The sequence below is a fragment of the Neofelis nebulosa genome, chromosome 2, assembly GCF_028018385.1.
Source record: "Neofelis nebulosa isolate mNeoNeb1 chromosome 2, mNeoNeb1.pri, whole genome shotgun sequence".
Classification (NCBI taxonomy): domain Eukaryota; kingdom Metazoa; phylum Chordata; class Mammalia; order Carnivora; family Felidae; genus Neofelis; species Neofelis nebulosa.
In genome coordinates, this window is record NC_080783.1 from 128,088,626 (window position 1) to 128,106,255 (window position 17,630).

The following is a 17,630-nucleotide window of genomic DNA, read 5'->3' on the forward strand; positions in this document are numbered from 1 at the left end:
AGATGTGCATTTCTAACAGAAACCAGAGCCAATGAGGCAGCCCTGTTAGGAAGCACCTCTGGGGTCCAGGCAGGGTAATGATGGCCTTGCCTAGGGTCAGGGTGGAGAGATTTCAGCAGGAAAAACCAAGTCGACCTTCGCTCTGGACTGGAGGTGGGGGGATGCTGGAGAGTCAGATGCCAAGGTGACAGCCATGCTTCTGGCCTGCGTGCCTGAGGGGGTGGAGATGGACACCGAGGAGAAGGGGCAGGTCTTGACGGGGTTGGAACGGTGCCGATCGAGACGTCAGCTGTAGAAATGCTGAGTTTAATGTGTCTTTACGATAGGCGAGAGGAGATGTCAAGTGGGCGGGCAGACAAGTGAGCCTGGAGCCCAGAGAAGAGAGGCTGAGCCAGACATGTAACTCGTGAGGTGCAGTTGTGCGGGAAGGAACTGAAGGGCTCACCGGGGTGGGGAGAAAAGGCAAGCCAGGGGCCGGGACAACATCTCCAAGTTCAATGCAGCAGAGAGGGAGGTGCAGCAGCCCAGACGGGAGGAAGCGCAAGAGAAGGCTGGCTCCGGAGGTCACAGGACACAAGCCTGGCTGGAGGGGGACCCAGGCTACCGAGAGAAATATGCTACGGTGAGCAGGTCATGGGTGGGCTCCGTCGGAGCTGTTCGGGAAGCGATGTGGCCAGAGTCACGTAGATGCCAGGAAAAGTGAGAAGCAGAGGGGAAGAAACGAAGGCAAAGCAGATAATCTACTCCTTGGAGAAGCTAGCCCTGGAACGGGAGGAGAAACGTGGCAGGTTCGGGCCATCAAGGAAGTGTGGCTTTTTTATTTGGTATCTTGTTTTTGCTTTTTTAATTTTAATTTTAATTTTTGAGAGAGAGAGACAGACAGACAGCGAGTGGAGGAGGAGCAGAGAGAGAGGGAGACACAGAATCCGAAGCAGGCTCCAGGCTCTGAGCTGTCAGCACAGAGCCTGACGCGGGGCTCGAACTCACGAACCGTGAGATCATGACCTGAGCCGAACTTGGACACTCAACTGACTGAGCCACCCAGGCGTCCCATGTGTTTGTCTTTAATGCAGTGACTTGATATGTAAAGGCCGATGGAGGGCAGGGGATCTAGAGGGGAGGGGGTCTGTCTTCCACAGGGAACCCTGGAGCTGCTCACGGAGGGAGCAGGACAAGAGAACAGGATAGGGCAGCTGCAGGGTGGGTTTGTATGTTCCGCGTCTGTCTCTGAGGGGGTTTCTGTCTTGGTGGCTCTGTTCACCCCGTAACGCAGAAGGCTGACTCACCTGTTAGGGGTGAAGCCGGCACGTTCAGACAGGCGGAAGAGGTTTAAATCGGTCACAGTGGAGCACAGAGAAATGGAGCAGGGTTATACCACATTGTCGAGGGTCCACTGTGTTTGCAATGTCGTCTTGACGAAAAGTAGGACAGGCCCACGTTTCCTTACCTAAAAGCCCCAAGGCCAGACTGGTTTTGGGACTCGGGCTCTTCTTCCTAACTTTATTTTAGAAAGGTAATATGGTGCATATGCCACGCAATTACATAATCCCCCAGTGGGGTCTGGGGCAGCACCCTGTAATCAAACACATTGGTATTTCTGTAGCAGAATATGAAAATTCACACCAAGTGAATCAATAATGACTATAAATAGCCTCACATCTGTTCAGGTCATTTTGCCGCCAACTGAGTTCCGGGAGAAAGAAAAAACAACTTTTGTTTTTCAGGGCTATTTGGATTTTGGCATTGTGAGTAAGGAGACAGAGGCCTGCGTGGAAATTTGAAGATTATTTTAAACAGGAGAACAAAATAATCGTTGTCCCGACGGGGCAAGGACCTTTGTACCTCCCCTCTCCTGGGTGGGTTTTTAAAAGATCCTCCCAGGAGGTTCTAGAAATGGGTGGGGGGATTACTTATGCCTGGGAGGTATGCTGGCATTCACTGATGCTCACCAATGATCATTCATGACAGTTCTACCAATCAGCTGGAAACTGGGCACTTCCCAAAATGGCCGGGCTCTGGGCGGTCTGGTGAGTTCCCACCAGGAAGAAGCACCAGATTTTGTGACAGAGGGTAGGTTGAGATGGACACCGCCCTGGCCGTTCCCCTTGCAGGCTGAAAAATCTTTGCTGGTTCCCCACTGTGTGCTGAAAAATCTTTTTCCACTCTTTGCTCCTATCTCCGAATGCAGCGAACTAACTCTTCCAAAGCCCCGCAGTCTCATACCTCTGGCCTTTGCCCAGGCTGTTCCCTCTGCCTGGAATTCCGCTCCTCTTACATACCGGTGAAACTCCTACTTCCTTCTTAAAGGCCAGCATAAATATCACCTCCTCCTTGAAGCTTTTTCTGATGCCTCTGGCAGAGCTAGTCACAGCCCTCGGGCTCTTGCAACTCCACTCAATACCTGCATTCCAGGTTTATATGTCTGCCTTCTGTTCAACACTCTGTGTTTCTTAGGGGTGGAGCCCATCTCCTGTCCACTGTGTAAGCAGTGTCTGACACACAGGAGAGAAGGAAAGCGTTGGGAGCGAGAGAGAGAGAGAGAGAGAGAGAGAGAGAGACGGACAAGGCTGCTTCCTCAAGGTGAACTGCGTGGGAGGGACCACACCAGGCGCAGTGAAATTGTACCCGCCTTTCTGTGCTAGGATCAGGCTTCTAGGACAAGAAGATCCTTAGGGCTTTAAACCTCTACTTTCTCAAACATGGCTATTTTTTTTTTTTAATTTTTTTTTTCAATGTTTTTTATTTTTGGGACAGAGAGAGACAGAGCATGACCGGGGGAGGGGCAGAGAGAGAGGGAGATACAGAATCGGAAACAGGCTCCAGGCTCCGAGCCGTCAGCCCAGAGCCCGACGCGGGGCTCGAACTCACGGACCGCGAGATCGTGACCTGGCTGAAGTCGGACGCTTAACCGACTGCGCCACCCAGGCGCCCCAAACATGGCTATTTTAATGCTGGCTTCCTTTCCTTTTCTTCTCGCTTGCTTTTTTTCTCCCCCTCCCCCATCCCCACCCTCCTTCTTCCTTCTCTCCCTCCTCCCTCCTCCTCCTCCTCCTCCTCCTCCTCCTCCTCCTCCTCCTCCTCTTCTGGTGATTCTTTCAGTTTTCATCTACATCAGTTATTACCAAAGTTTTTACAAAAGGGTCTGGACCACCTGTGAGGTCCAAACACATGTCATTGTCAGGATTTTCATCACTCTAAGCCTCAAAATGGGTAAATTCCTAGGCCCAGCCACTTTCAGGGCCAAGTTCCATAAATGGAGGCAGCCACACCCTAGGGAGACCACCATAATCCCAAACTGCACCATCAGAGCTGACCCTGTAACTTGGGGGACAGACTCTCCAAGGACAGGGTAGGCAAGTCTTATATGCAACGATCTGGGATGGGAACAAGAATTTTGTTTATGTTTTTAAGACTGTATCTATTTGCTGTTCTTTTCTAATTTTTAAAAATGATGGCACATTGATTGCAAAAGGTACAAAAGGTGGAGAGGAAAATATAATGAGCCCCCAGGTACCCATCACTCAGTTTCAACAATTTACCAACATATGGCCAGTCTCACCTCCTCTTGCCCCATTCCCCATCCCTAGATTATCTTGAAGAAAATTGGTGGCTCCAAATCTGATATTAATGAGGCCCCAGGAAACAGTCTGTGCCAAAGCTTGACCTTTGAGGACACACGTGCCCTGTGTGAGCAGCCCCTGGGCACCCCTCCAGCCTGCAGCTTGGAGGGGCTCTCTTGCTGATGGAGATGACCAGATGCCCAATGTTCACCTGCGGGTAAAGTGAGGCAGGCACCTTCAGGACTGTTCAGAACAACAGGAAAGCCTGTTGTTCCTTGAATTTAAAGGGGCTCTAGCAGGATTCCTGGGGTGCTGGTGCATAATTCCAGCAAGGCCCCGATCATGGGGTCTACAGAGGATGAACCCGCGGCCAGACCTCAGGAAGCCCGATGTCCTTGCCAAACATCAGGATGTGACCGCAAGAGGAGAGGTGGGGAATGAGCTCTCCCTACGAAAAGACAAGGCTCGCGCCGTCCTTGGGGTGCCTGCCCTAAAACACGGCAAGAGCTTCCTGCCATTTCCTTGGCACGAGGGGTGAGTCACTTCCTCATGCAGAGAGCGAGGTGTTTCACGCATTTGACTCAGCGGCACAAAGATGCTTTTGGAATCCACAAGCAGCCCCTGAGCGCCTGGCCTGACCTGGTGCGTGACTGGAGCACACACACCTTTGCTCCTCAGCCCTGCCGGGCACCTGCCAGTGCAACAGCCAGCTGGGGCTGCGAGACACCAGATGGCACTGGAGCGCTGGGTTCCCAGCGCCCAAGAACAGTGTCACCTTCACGAGGGAGAGAATAATAATCGCTAAGGCTTACCATGCGCTCTCTGCGCACCGGAAGCAGGTCCCCCGTGCTCTCCCGACAAGGCTGTCGGGAAGCCCCCGTGGTTTGCCCCATCTCGCAGCCGAGTAAACGGAGTGAGTTCCCACAGGGACCTTGCCCTCCGACCATTGAGTGATGAGCCGGGATCTGAACCAGACTGTCTGGCTCCGGAGCCCGCCCAAGGCTGGCTTGCCCTGGTCATCCTGCCCAGAAGCCCTCCTCTGCTTGTGGAGGTCAAGGAGCTCTACCACTGATCTCTGCCCCTGGGCCCTCAGTGCCTCCCAGGACCCCACTTCTCTAAGGGTTAACACGTACCCTTGACCCTGGGCCAGTCTGGCTCACGGGTGAAGACTGCTCATGTGTCTAGATCCCAGACGCGGTGAAGCGAGAGGCAGATGCCCAAAGCTGCACGTAGCTGAGGCTGTGCCGGGCCCCTGTCCCGGAAAACCGTGTGCTCTCATCTCAACTGATGACACATGGTTTAAAACTCAAAAGGCACAAAAGGGCACTGTAAGGGCTCCTTTACCCCACCCCATATCCAGACACTCAGTTCCTATTCTTGCGTGCCCTTCCAGTGATATTTTATGTGTATATCAGTAACACACACACACACACACCCCAACATATATATCTGAGTGTGTGTATATTCCTGCCCCCAGTCTGGCACTTCCTCGTCGTGCTGAGTTAGGAACCCACAGAGTTATGGGGCTTCTGGCAAGCTGCCCCCCTCAGCCCCTGCCCACTCTCAGCCTTGTTCCCAAAGTGTGCCTAAGGGACCACTGGGCCTGGTCCCTCGGTCCCAGGGCCCCGTTTACCTCGGCTGCTGCAAGGTTCCCACAACTCCTGGGTTGTCCTTCATCCGGACTTCGTCTCAGGATGGCTGGGTCTGTCCCCTGCTCTGACTCACGCCCTGCCCCTCCCTAACTGCCTGCACCCTGCCACCGGCCCCTGGAACTCACAGTCTGTCACCCCCACTCCCCCATCTCCACAAGCCTTCCCTGGATGCCCCCTCCCCCATGCCTTCTTGCTCCCATTCGGTGGTTCTCCAGCCTGGCCACACATCAGAATCACTGGGAGCTTTCAAGAGCTCCTACTACCTGGATACCACACCTGGGGATCCTGATTTTCAGTCTGTTGGCTGGAGTCTGATTGGTCGAGGGTGGGCCCGATCCGGAGGCGTCCCCTGCAGCCCTCTCGAGTAGAGGCTGTCCTCTTACACGCCCAGGCTGCCATCGGGCCTGGAGGCAGACAGCGGGCTGCCTGTTCCTCCAGGTCGTTGTCACTATTCCAAGTACACTGTCTCTGTCCGCTCTACAGCTATCATATTTCTGGGTCCCTTCAGCTCCTCCCTTCCACTGAGATCGTCCTTCACCCCACTCCTAGGATTGTGCCATAGCCCCTGTCATATCTAAGAGCGGTGCGCCACCTAGGACCTCAAAGTCAAGGACCCTGAACCCCAGAGCACCGTCTTCCCAGCTCACCCCTTCTAGTATCTTGACTCCAAAAATTCTTCACCCGTACTGGGACTATCTGCCCTTCACCACCCCCATCCTGTTTGTAGCATAGCTTCCCTTCTTCATTGGCTTGGTTGATGGTCCATCATTTGGTTGCTCCCTTGCTACCCTCTTAACTCCCCTGCCGCCTCTCCCCATGGTCATCCCTTGTTATCACCTCCTGACCCTGGTGAAGTCCAACCAACCTTCCACCGACTCTGGGCCTGCCCCCAAGCCGCTAAGCATAGCTGGAGAAATCACGCAGGGTGCACCTTGGGACCTTGGATGAGTTATTTAACCTCTCTGTGCATCAGTACCTCCCCCGCCCCCTGCAAACTGGCTAAAATAACACCTGCCCTGAGGGTTATTATGAGCTTCAATGAGTGACTGTATGTCAGGTGCACGTAACGGTGCCTGGCACACGTAAGCATCATCCACTGTAAAACACATGATTGTTCTCAGTATCCCTCCAACTGTGGGAAATAGCGTGCTTTCAGAGGTGTTAAACTAGGGGGAACTGTCCAGCTTGGGACTGGAGAAGTGTTAGCCGCGCCATGCTGGCTGGCTTCACTGCACACTCGTGTGCCCCCTGACCGCCAGCCTGTCCTCCATGCCGCCCACACTCCCTGTCTCCTGCACGGTCACCTCACATTCGCTCCTCCTTAGGCGTCCACCACGCTCCGCCATCCGGACTCTCAACTGAGGCCCTTGCTTCCTCCTTCACAGAAGAAAATGACACGATGGGAAGAGAGAGCTCTCACAATGAGGAGCTCCTCACCACAGCTTCTCAGCTGCCAGCCCCTGTGCCCACCGGCTGGCCCTTGCCTCCTGTTCCTCCCCGATGAGACCAACTCCTCCACGTGGGCACTGGGCGCCCCCTCCCTGCTCACTCAAGGACTCTGGTTCCCCTCCACCCAAAAGCATTGATTTCCCACTCTTAGTTTTTTGTGTTTTTTTTTTTTTTAAGTGTACCATTTGGGACACCTAGGGCGGCTCAGCGGGTTAAGTGTATGACTTCCACTCAGGCCATGATCTCGCGGTTCATGAGTCTTGAGTTCGAGCCCCGCATGGGCCTCTCTGCTGTCAGCACAGAGCCCACTTCGGACCCTCTGTCTCTCTCTCTCTGCCCCTCCCACACGCCCACTCTCTCTCTCTCTCAAAAATAAACATTTTAAAAGCATAAAGTTTAATGGTATTTAGCACATCGCAGAGTTGTGCCCCCATTGCCACAATTTTCGAACTTCTTCATCACCCCGAAAAGAAAGCCCATCCTCATTAACGGTCACTCCCCTTTTCCCCCCAGCCTCCTCACAAACCCAGCCCTAAGGAACCACTAATCTGCTTTCTGTCTCTACAGATTTGCCTATTCTGGCCATTTCACGTAAATGGAATCACACAACATGTGGTCTTTGGTGACCAAAAACCAAAGACCAAAGAGGTTCGTGCAATGTCGTGGCACCTGTTAGTACTTCATTCCCCTTTATGGCCTAAGAAGTCACCCTCGTACAAACACACGACTCTCGATTCTTCTATTCGTCAGTTGACAGACATCTGAGCTGTTTCTACCTTTTGGCTCTTGTGAAGGATGCTGCGATGAACATTTGTGTACAAGTTTTTGTGTGAACATGTTTTTAGTTCTCTTGGAAACACGCCTGGGAGTGGAGTTGCTGGCTCATACGCTAACTCTGTCTAACCTTTGGAGATGCTGCCAGGCTGTTTGCCAAAGCGGCTGCTCCATTCCACATTCCCACCAGCGGCATATGATGGAGTTCTGTCATCATGGTACCGAGTTCTGAAATAACACCCTCGATCCCATGGATATCTCCAGTTTCCACCCATTTCTCATTTCTCTGCTTTTTTTTTTTTTTTATATTAAAACGCCTGGGTTTGCACCTGGGTGGCTCAGTCGGTCAAGCGTCCAACTCTTGGTTTCGGCTCAGGTCATGATCTCACAGTTTGTGAGATTGAGCCCCGCATCGGGCTCTGCGCGGACAGCGAGGACCCTGCTTGGGACTCTCTCTCCCTCTCTCTCTGCCCCTCCCCTGCTGGCTCGTGTGTGTGTGTGTGTGTGTGTGTGTCCGTGTGTCCGCACACGCGCGTGCTCTCTTTCTCTCCAGGGACCCGCCTGATGCCAGGTGCACTGCTCAATTCCCAGTCCTCACTGCCTGCCTGACCTCAGCAACTTTGGACATGGCAGATCATTCCCTCCTTAAAGACGTTTCTCTGCTTTGCCTCTGGGATTGATGTATCCATGTCTCCCTCCCCTCCTCCTCCTCCTCTTTGTCCTCCCACATTGGCTACCCTTCCCCCAACCTCTAAATGCTGGGCCCTGGTGCTTACTGCTCAGTCCTCTTCTCAGTGTTCACTCTCCAGGTGACCGTCACTAGTCCACTGCTTTAAAGTCTCTGATTCCCAAGTTTATATCTCCACTTGGCCTGCAGACTCAGCTGTCCGACTGCTTACCCAGTATCTCCGCTTGGTATCTACTAGACATTTTAGACCTGCTGTGTCCAAAACAGTAGTCTTGATGTTCCCCACCAAGTCTGCTCTCCTCACCGTCTGCCCTCATCTCCATGAATTCAACTCCGTGCTTCTAGTCGCTCAGGCAAAAGACCATGGAGTCATCCCCAAATTGACCACTGTCCCTCTCTCAGCCCTCACATCCAATTCCACAACAAATCGTGTGACCCTACTTCCCGAATATGTCCAGAATCTGACCACTTCTCATCACTCCTATTGACATCACCTGGGTTGAAATCACAGTCTCCTCTCACCTGGAGGAATTCTAGAACTTGGATGGATTCACCTGGATGGAGCCTTCTGGCAGGTCGTTCTGTTCCACCCTTGCTCCCTCAGATTGTCTACGGCAGCCAGAGGGGTCTTTCGAAGATGGAGGTCAGGTCACGTTGCTACTTCGCTCGGCACCTCCAGGGGCTCCCGTTTCACCAAGAGTAGACACCAAAGGCCTACTTGGCTCATAACACACTCGTGCTCTGGCTCCCCACTGCCCCCTTCACCGCATGTCCTACCTCTCTCCCCTCCCATTCCGGACTCATTTAGCCTCCTTGAATTGGATGCCAAACACTTCCAAACCTCGAGGCCTTTTCATTTACTGTTCTCTCCGGAATGGAATGAGCTACTTTCAGATATCCACACAGCCTGCTTCCCACCTCCCCTCTTCACTCAAAGACCACTTTCTCAGGGAGGCCTTCCTTGAACACTACCTGAAGCAACCCCTCTCCCTGGTGTCCCTACTCCTCCTTTCTCTGCTTTATTTTTCTCCTTAGCAACACCACCCAGCAAGTCCTTAATCTTCTATTATCTTATTATTCCCATGAGGGCTAGGAAGTTCGTCTGCTTGGTTCACCACTGGATCCCAGGACCCACCACAGAGTCCAGAACCTAACAGGCACTCAGCGAACCTTTGAGGACTGAAGGGATAAATTAATGACAGTCATTTGGATTGTTTTCCACCTTTGGCCACTAAAACACGTACTACCATGGCCAATATGGTTCACGGGTCATTTTTGTTTTGAGGGAATATATCTGCAGGGCAAATAACTGGAAGTGGAATTGCTGGGTCAAAGGACACGAATAGTTATGATTTTGAGAAACATTTTCCGAAAGTTTTGGTGGTAAGTCTACCACAATCTACCACTTTGTGTTGAGCAAGTCACATGGTGAATTGTGTGGCACGCCATGCTGACTTGGGTGTTCACTGAATGCTAAGAAAGTAATCAGGAGAGATGTTGCCCAAGGAATCCAAGAAGTTAACTAGCCGTCAACATGAATTACTGTCCCATCAAAAATGCTAGAGGGTCATCACGGTATCCTGGCCACGCTGCATTTGCCATACGTCCAGTGACTGCTTGGGGGCATGGACTGAAAGTCCAGATCCTATGGCTTGGATCCTTTCTGGTATTGGAAGACTACAGAAGAGGACTTTCAGCATATTCACAGACAGCCTGTGCTCTTTTCGAGTGGATTCTGAGATGCCCTGGCCAAAACTCTTCTTGGACTCTGCCATGGCTACCAAATGGCATGACCCCTGGAGATGTCATTCACATGGTGGTCGGTCTAAATGGAGCAGCGCACAGCCTGGGAAGCTGTGTGCAAGGACCCCAGCATTCTATAGCACTGCTCTAGGTCAAGGACTTGAAATGGTTTCAGGGTTCCCCATCTCACCGATCCTGTCCTGGAACAGTCACAGCTCTGCAACAGGGGTCTGCCACATATGGACAGTCGAACAACTGTCCACCCTCACCCAGCCGTCGTTGCTGGCCTTACCTGCAGCACAGGCTGTGAAGGGGATCCTTGATGGAAGAGTTTGGCCTTTGAGGCCCTTAGGTCTCCCCTTCCCCATTCAACACATCCATCCAAGGTCAGGAGCAGGAGCTGCCCCAAAGAACTGCTCAGTGAGCAAGATCTCAAGATGAACTCGCAGGCTCTATCCAGACTGAAAGTCACAAAAGCTAGATGAGCCAGGCACCACACCTGCTGGGTCTTGGTAACCTGGCTCCTCCAGGTTACTTTAAACTGCACTTCATGGAGGCTCTTGCCCATATACATGCTAACATGACATCACGCCATTTCCTGAACATCCAGGAAAAGGTTTTGGAGAGGAATGTCCTCTGTTATGCAAAGTACACATCAACCATCTCACATCCATCTGATTAGCAAAAATTGAAGTCTAACAAACGTGGAGCAGCAAAGACTCTTGTCTACAGCTGGTGGGAGTGTCGACCGTTGCCACCACTTTGCTGCTGTTTTTGTAACGTTTATTCATTTTTGAGAGGCAGGGAGAGAGAGCATGAGCAGGAGAAGGACAGAGACAGAGGGAGAGGGAGAGGGAGAGGGAGACACAGAATCTGAAGCAGGCTCTAGGCTCTGAGCTGTCAGTACAGAGCCCAATACAGGGCTCGAACCCATGAACTGTGAGACCATGACCTGAGCTGAAAGTGGATGCTTAACTGACTTGAGCCACCCAGGTGCCCTGTTGCCACCACTTTGGAGAGCAATTTGGCCACCATCTAGTAAAACTGAAGGTATGCATATCCTTTGGGATGGCAATTTTACTCCTGAATTTTTTCTAGACACCCTAGAAAAAAACTGTGCACATGAAGACCTGTGTGATAATGTTTACTGTAGTGTTACTAGCAATAGTGAAAGCTGGAAACAACAGAAGTGATCATCAACTAGAGAATGAACAAATAAAGTTCCGTGCTATGGTGGAATACTGTCCACCAGGGAAGGTGGAGACACCAGAACTACAAACAGCACTATAAATAAACCTCAAATAACAGTATGGGACAAAAATAAAAGCTGAGGCAAGTCACAGGAAGTTGCATAAAATACGATGCCACTTACATAAAGTTTAAAAATACGCACAAATGCTATACGTTGTTTATGCACACACGAATATGTATTAGGAGTTTTAAACAATGTACTAGGGGGATGAAGCTTGAGTTCCGGATAGTGGTTTTCTTTAGGGGAGGAGAGAAATGGGATCAGGTCAGGCTATATAGGCATTTTTTATGGCCTCTGTAATTTTGATCTCTTAAAAATGTTTACTATATTATTATATATGTGTGGTTACATGCCTGAGATATTTCATAATTAAAAAGGTGTTTTAGGGGCGCCTCAGTGGCTCAGTTGGTTAAGCATCCGACTGTTGATTTTGGCTCAACTCATGATCTCGCGGTTCGTGAGTTTGAGCCCCCCATCAGCCCAGGGCCTGCCTGGGATCCTGTCTCCCTCTCTCTCTGCCCCTCCCCCACTTGCTCTCTCTATCTCTCTCAAAATGAATAAAAAGGATGTTTTAAAAAGCATCTGAATCAAACGGAGAGCGGTACTGTGTATGCTGGGACCAGAAGCCAATCTCATGAATCTGTTCCATACTGGGCTCTCTCAACATGGATCCCACCAAGGGGCCCATCCGGAGACCTGTGTGAATCTCCCATTTATGAACATCTCCAGAGTATACAGTTTCCTCATAAGGTTCAATAAAGTATAACTAAAAGATTCAAGTGAAAACGTTGGACAGATCATCATTCTAAAATACAGTTGAAGTAATTCATAGAAACTGTTGGCTTTCTTCTCATGGCCGTTTCCCTCCCAAAGAAACCAGATTCACATTATTTTCTTCTTTGTCAGACATCCCATGTTCACAACAACCTTATGCCAGCCACGCGGCTCGGGAGGCACACTTCTGCCTCAGGAGGTTTGCTAAGCTCTTCCTAAAGAGGACCTCTGTGGATGTTCACATAGAAACCTCAGATGTTACCGCTAAGAATGCTGGGGGCCAATTTAGTCCCTCTCTGATGAATATAGAGCGGTGTGTATCCTGCCCATTGCCACCCTCCAAACATCAGGGGCTGTTCCCAGCTGCAGGGCAGAGCTGGGAGGGAATGGGGATCTCAATCCCCACCAGATCTGGGTTCTTCTCCCAGTGTCATCTGTATGAACTGTCTGTGTGAGCCCTGGTGTGTGTGAGCACGTGTGTGCCATGGCAGTGTTAGGGGCTCAACACGGTGGAGTTCTGACCCATGCCTACAGACTGGAGTCTCACCAACCAGCTGGGTGCTCACTGATCAGCTGGCATTTGGAGGTGGACCTCCCCAGCCTTGCCAGCTGGAGTTACTAACGTACATTGCTCGGGCACCTTGAAGGACATCCCAATCTGCATTTGAAATCCCCTTATTCCTCAGGGGACTGGCTCTGCCAGCTGTGGCCAGTGGTCTGAAGGGGAACAGAGAGGCAAGGCCACATGGTGGGCAAAGACCACCATTAAGAAACCCGTGTGTACATATTCGGGATGTCTACTGCCCTGCTAGTGTCCTGTGACATGTGCACAGTGGTCCCTCGCTGGGCTATGGGGAGGATTAAAGGAGAGAAGATACGGATGGATTTGGTCAGGGTAAAATCGCTACCCACACGGCCCATTATCTTGAGTTAAACAGTGACACCGTTCCCCTGATTTGGGTACAAGCTGTGATTCCCGGCGGCAGGGGAGATCTCTTTTCTTAGGCATCTTCTTGGCTCCTGCTGTCACAGATGCACTGACGGAGCCTGCCACTGCTCCCTGCCCCCCTGCCCCAGTCCCACCTGACGTCCCACCTTTGCCTCAAGCATGCCCAGTGCTTTCCCTCAATTGCTCATGTGGTTCCCTTCACTGCGATGTCCTACTGCCACTCGCTGAAGTCGGATCTGCTTCCGGGTCATCCGTTCCCTGAAGCTTCTCCTGATTTCACCCAAATTGGCGTGATGTCCCTCTTGTTGGAACCGGGGCCCGTGACTATGCCTGACACGTAACAGGTCCTCAGTGAGTGCTAAACTGCACGAAGCCGGCAGGGCTCAGTGGCGTGGTCAGTGTCTCCCAGACCCTTACCTTGGGGGTGAACATGTGTAGGATGCCATCGACGGCCCCTCGCAGCAGCAGCCCCCGGACCAGGAAGCAGGCCAGCACCACATAGGGGAAGAGGGAGCTGAAATACATCACCTGCAGAGAAGACAGGGACCCGCTGTGGGGCAGAATGCCTCCCGCAGCTGGCACCCCCCTCCCTGCTCACAGCTGGGGCACAAAAGCCCTCCTCTGATGGCAGAAGAAAGTGCAGCCCTGGGACCCCTGGGCACAGGGCCAAACCCACCCCACATCTGGCCTCGAGCCAAGGCAGGAGCACAGACAAGCTGGAGTCGGAGCGGCTGTGCCTGGGGCCAGTTTCCTCCTTTCAAGAGCTGGTAAGGCTGGGTCTGTGGCCTCCCCGCCCCCAAGGGCCACCACGGGGGTGAGGAACTGTCTCCTCTCCCCTCCTCCTGTTTTCATGTCTCCTGCCTGCTTTTCTATCCTTGACTCCAGGGGACCCCCTAAGGATCTCCCGTGTCCTTGGAACTCCTTTGACAGAAGCCTTCCCGGAGGTTACAGACATGGGTCCCAAGCAAAAAAATCAGAAAAGGTCCTGCCTCTTGTGACCATAAATTGTGTGCTGTTTTCTAGCATGTGCATTTTTTGCACACTTCTAGATTCCCCACGTGCCTGGCAGAGAGCCTCACACAAAGGAGATGCTCACGGAATGTTTGCTGCGCTGAAACAAATCAAGTGGGTCATTTGGGCAGGATGGTGTTGGAGGTATAAGAGTGGGTGTGTCCAGAGCCAGACCACCTGAGTCCTGATCCTGGCTCTAGCATTCTCAACCATGTGACCTTGAGCGATTCACTTAACCTCTGTGTGCCTCCATTTCCTCATCTATAAAATGGGTGCATGCTTCCTAACTCATAAGGGTGTTGTGGACCCAAAGCAGTCAGACAGGTGGCAGTGCCTGATAAGTGCCACGAAGTCTCAGCTACTTTTGTGGCCTTTGGAGAGGGAAGAGTGGAGAACACTACCTTTCCAAGGCTCAACTTCCTTACTCATTGAGTCCATTATAACACCTGGAGCTTCAGACAGATGGCCAAGGCTCCAGTTCCAGCTCTGGGATGCACTGGCTGCCTGATCTCAGGTGAGGAGCCTTCCCCGCTCTGGGCCTCAGTTCACTCATCTGTAGAATGAGTGGATTAGGCCACGGGGTCCCTAATGTCCTTTGCGGCCCCGACAGTCCATGAATACCGTACATGCCAAAGAAGAAAGGGCCCTTACTTGAAAGGGGTCTGAGCTCCAGGGAGAAGGTGTATGGGGTTGGCTGGACTGCACCCCGAGAGAGCCACGGAGAGCCGTCCTCGAGGCCCCAAGGTGCCTGTACTCACAGCACACACTTGCTCAAAGAGCCCTTTCGTTTCCACAGGGCGAGCTGCTGAGTTTTACCAAAAAGTGCTCAGAGCAGATGCTTCTAGGGCTTTTGCTTGGGAACCTAAAGGGTTAGGATGTAGACGAATGTCCCTGGGTCAGCGCTCCCAGCTTTTTTTCCCTTTCAAGTCTGCAGAGCAGGGCTGAGTTATCTGAGCACAGAGGCGGCTAGCGTTCAAAGCAACGATTTTCCACAAGCCCACTCCGACCCCCTCTTGGTGGGCAATAATCCAGCAGTGACACTCCCATCGCCTCCATGGCGGGGGGGGGGGGGTTGTGTCATCATCCTGAGCCACTCAGAGGCCAAGCCCACCCAAAAGACCCTGCATAGCATATCCCAGTGTCCTCAGACCCCTGCCTTCCATGCTCTTCTACCCCCCCCCCCCCGAGTCCCTTCCTGACTCACCTTCCCAGAGGACTGGATGCCCTTGACCACGGCCATGCCCACGATGCTCCAGGCCACCAGGAGGCACAGGGTCATCTTCCAGTTGAGGCCTCCGCTCTCCGAGATGGAGTTGGAGATGTCCAAGGCCTCTCGGTACCAGAAGTAGGTGGTGGCTGAGCTCTTTTCACACTCTGCCTCCACCACTGAAACAGCAGCAAAGGCCACAATGCCTCAGTCGGGGCTCTGGGTCCCCCTCCTCTGCCTGACCCCCAACTAGGGCAGCAGTGGGCGAGGGGCCGGCTGAGTGTGGGAGCAGGGAGGGACTGTGCTCGTTCTGGGCTAGCCAGGATCTGGCAGACCCTGAAGCCTCCAGATGGGGCTCCAGATGGGGCCCAGGAGGCTTTGGGACACACTGATCTGGCTGCATTCTCACACATGCCACTCCTTGCCCGCCTCCATCGGTGGAGGACAGCAAGGGTTAGGCAGAACTGGCCTCAAGTTCCCTGGGAAAGGTTCTGAGCTAGGAGCCAGACATCTGGATTCTCATCCAAGATCCTTGGTTAAATCAGTAGTGCAACCACAGGAAAGTTGCTTCTGGACCTCAGTTTACCCCTCTGTGTGGTGGGCTACATCATTTGGCCTTTTATAGGACTGGCATGCAAATTAAGGCTGTTTCCAGACAGGATGGTGTTAGAGTTACACAGGATTGTAACAACTAAACACAAGTCACAATTTCTACAGTTTTCTCTATACTCATTTCATTCAGTCCCCATAAGAACTCTATGGGATAGGCTGGCAAGGACCATCAGAACAGGAAATGTGGGTCAGGTAGGTGTCTTATTCAAGGCGACACAGCAAGTCAATGAAATCTCAAATCTCTGCCTAAGCCTCTTAGGCTCCTTCCACCCCTTCCTGAGATAGGCTGGCTGGGGAACCCAGTTGGTCATACTCAGGGGGTCCTATACTTGCCTGCCACAGTCCCATTCCTGGTGACAGGACATTCGCTCCAGGGCAGTGGGTACTGGAAGGACTTGAAGAAGTAGAAAATGCTCCAGCCGATGATCACATTATAATATAGCCCAACAAACAGGCAGACCTGGGGACAATGGTCCATGGTTGGGGGAGGGGTCATGAAGGCTGCAGGCAACTCCACCCCACCCCCACTCCCCATCCTAGGCCCAGGCTCCGGCTGACTGCACACAACACTGCTCACAGTCTTGGAGGAAGAGGAGGAGGAAGAGGAGGAGGAGGAGGGGGAGGAGGGATGAGACACAGGCACTGAGGGCCTCTTCCTAATCCTCCCTTCATCTGGTATTCAGGGAATCCACAAAAGAATGTTTCAGATATTAAAGATCTCTCCTTTAAGCAATGAACTCTTAAAATGGTAATCCTTTCCAGTTTGAAATTCTTCTAAAAATGCTTAAAGCACTTCCCCATCATTTCCTGATGACTCAGGATTACAATCCCAGAGCTGCCCTCCGGGACCCTGGAGGCCTGCTCGCCTTTTGCCTCTATAGACAATGGCCCCAGACTGCAGTGTTCCTTGAGCTTTCGTGGATGCTTCTTCCTGGTTTCCTAACGTCCTCCCTCGTCTCAGGATCCCACTCTTCGGTACTGTCAGCAGCCCGCCTCCAGAAAGATGTCACTTTCCATGTCTCGGAAACATGATCGCTACCCTTGGCAGAATTGCATTTGAGATAGGAGTACACGGATTCTGACCGAGGGTCCGAGTGGCTTCTCAGAAAGCAATGCTTTCACGCACGGGGGTTTGCCGTACCCGCTCTGGATGCCGAGAGGCCCCTTCCGCCTCCAGCGGCCTGCTCGGTAATGCTGATCAGCGTGAGCGCCGAGGGCCCTTTACCGCATCAATGTCACGAGCTCTGGCGTGTAGGAGCAGACGCTCGGACGGCACACCTTAACTGCAATATCGAGGGAGAGGGACCCCCACTTCTTTCACTTGGGTGCTTTCAGGCCAAGGGGAGACCCATTCACACTCACGTGCGTACACACGGCCAGCCCCGGCAGGGTATGCTGTACTTGGCCGTGTCTCCCTGGGCAGAGGTGATGCCCGCCATGACTGTGGGAGCCACACAGACCCTCCCCCAGTCTCTGCCTGAGACAGGTTTGGGCTTGGCCATGCTACCAGGCCTAACGGAATGCTCAGTCCCTTCCAGAGGCAGGTGTGAACATGTGCACCCATGGGCTCTGCCCATAAGGGAAGCTCAGTTTCCTCACCTCGAGAGCTAAGCGGAACCTCACCTCCAGGCCCATAAATGAGCCTCACGGAGTTCCCCATCCAGGCCCGTGGGGTGTCCCCGGCTTCCGCTGTTCCAAAGCCGGGTCGGCCACAGGCTCTCATCTAAGACCTTCTCCAACGCTGCTCATGTGCACAGCAAAGTGACAAGGAACCCCCACGCCTCAGGACTGCCTTTTCCTGCCACACACCTGCCCAGCTGAAATACTCCTCAGTCAAGGAGAGAGGAAGGGCCTCTCTCACGGGGAGCTGATGGGCTGGGAAGCATAGGCATCTGGGACTGGTCCACGTGTCCACGGAGAACTTCTGCTGAGATGTCCCAGGCACCCCCTCGAGACGAT

General features: G+C 52.7%; 1 protein-coding gene across 2 annotated transcripts in view; it reads right to left on the reverse strand.

Moving 5' to 3' along the window:
- The window catches only part of SLC6A17 (solute carrier family 6 member 17), a 50,265-nt gene that overhangs the window by 10,097 nt on the left and 22,538 nt on the right, over positions 1–17,630 (reverse strand). For both annotated transcript variants that reach the window (XM_058716262.1, XM_058716263.1), the window contains exons 4-6: positions 16,005–16,131; positions 15,057–15,238; positions 13,259–13,369 (exon numbers count right to left, since the gene is read on the reverse strand). In XM_058716262.1, coding sequence (XP_058572245.1) covers positions 13,259–13,369; positions 15,057–15,238; positions 16,005–16,131 — 420 coding nt within the window. The remainder of the gene's footprint in view (positions 1–13,258; positions 13,370–15,056; positions 15,239–16,004; positions 16,132–17,630) is intronic.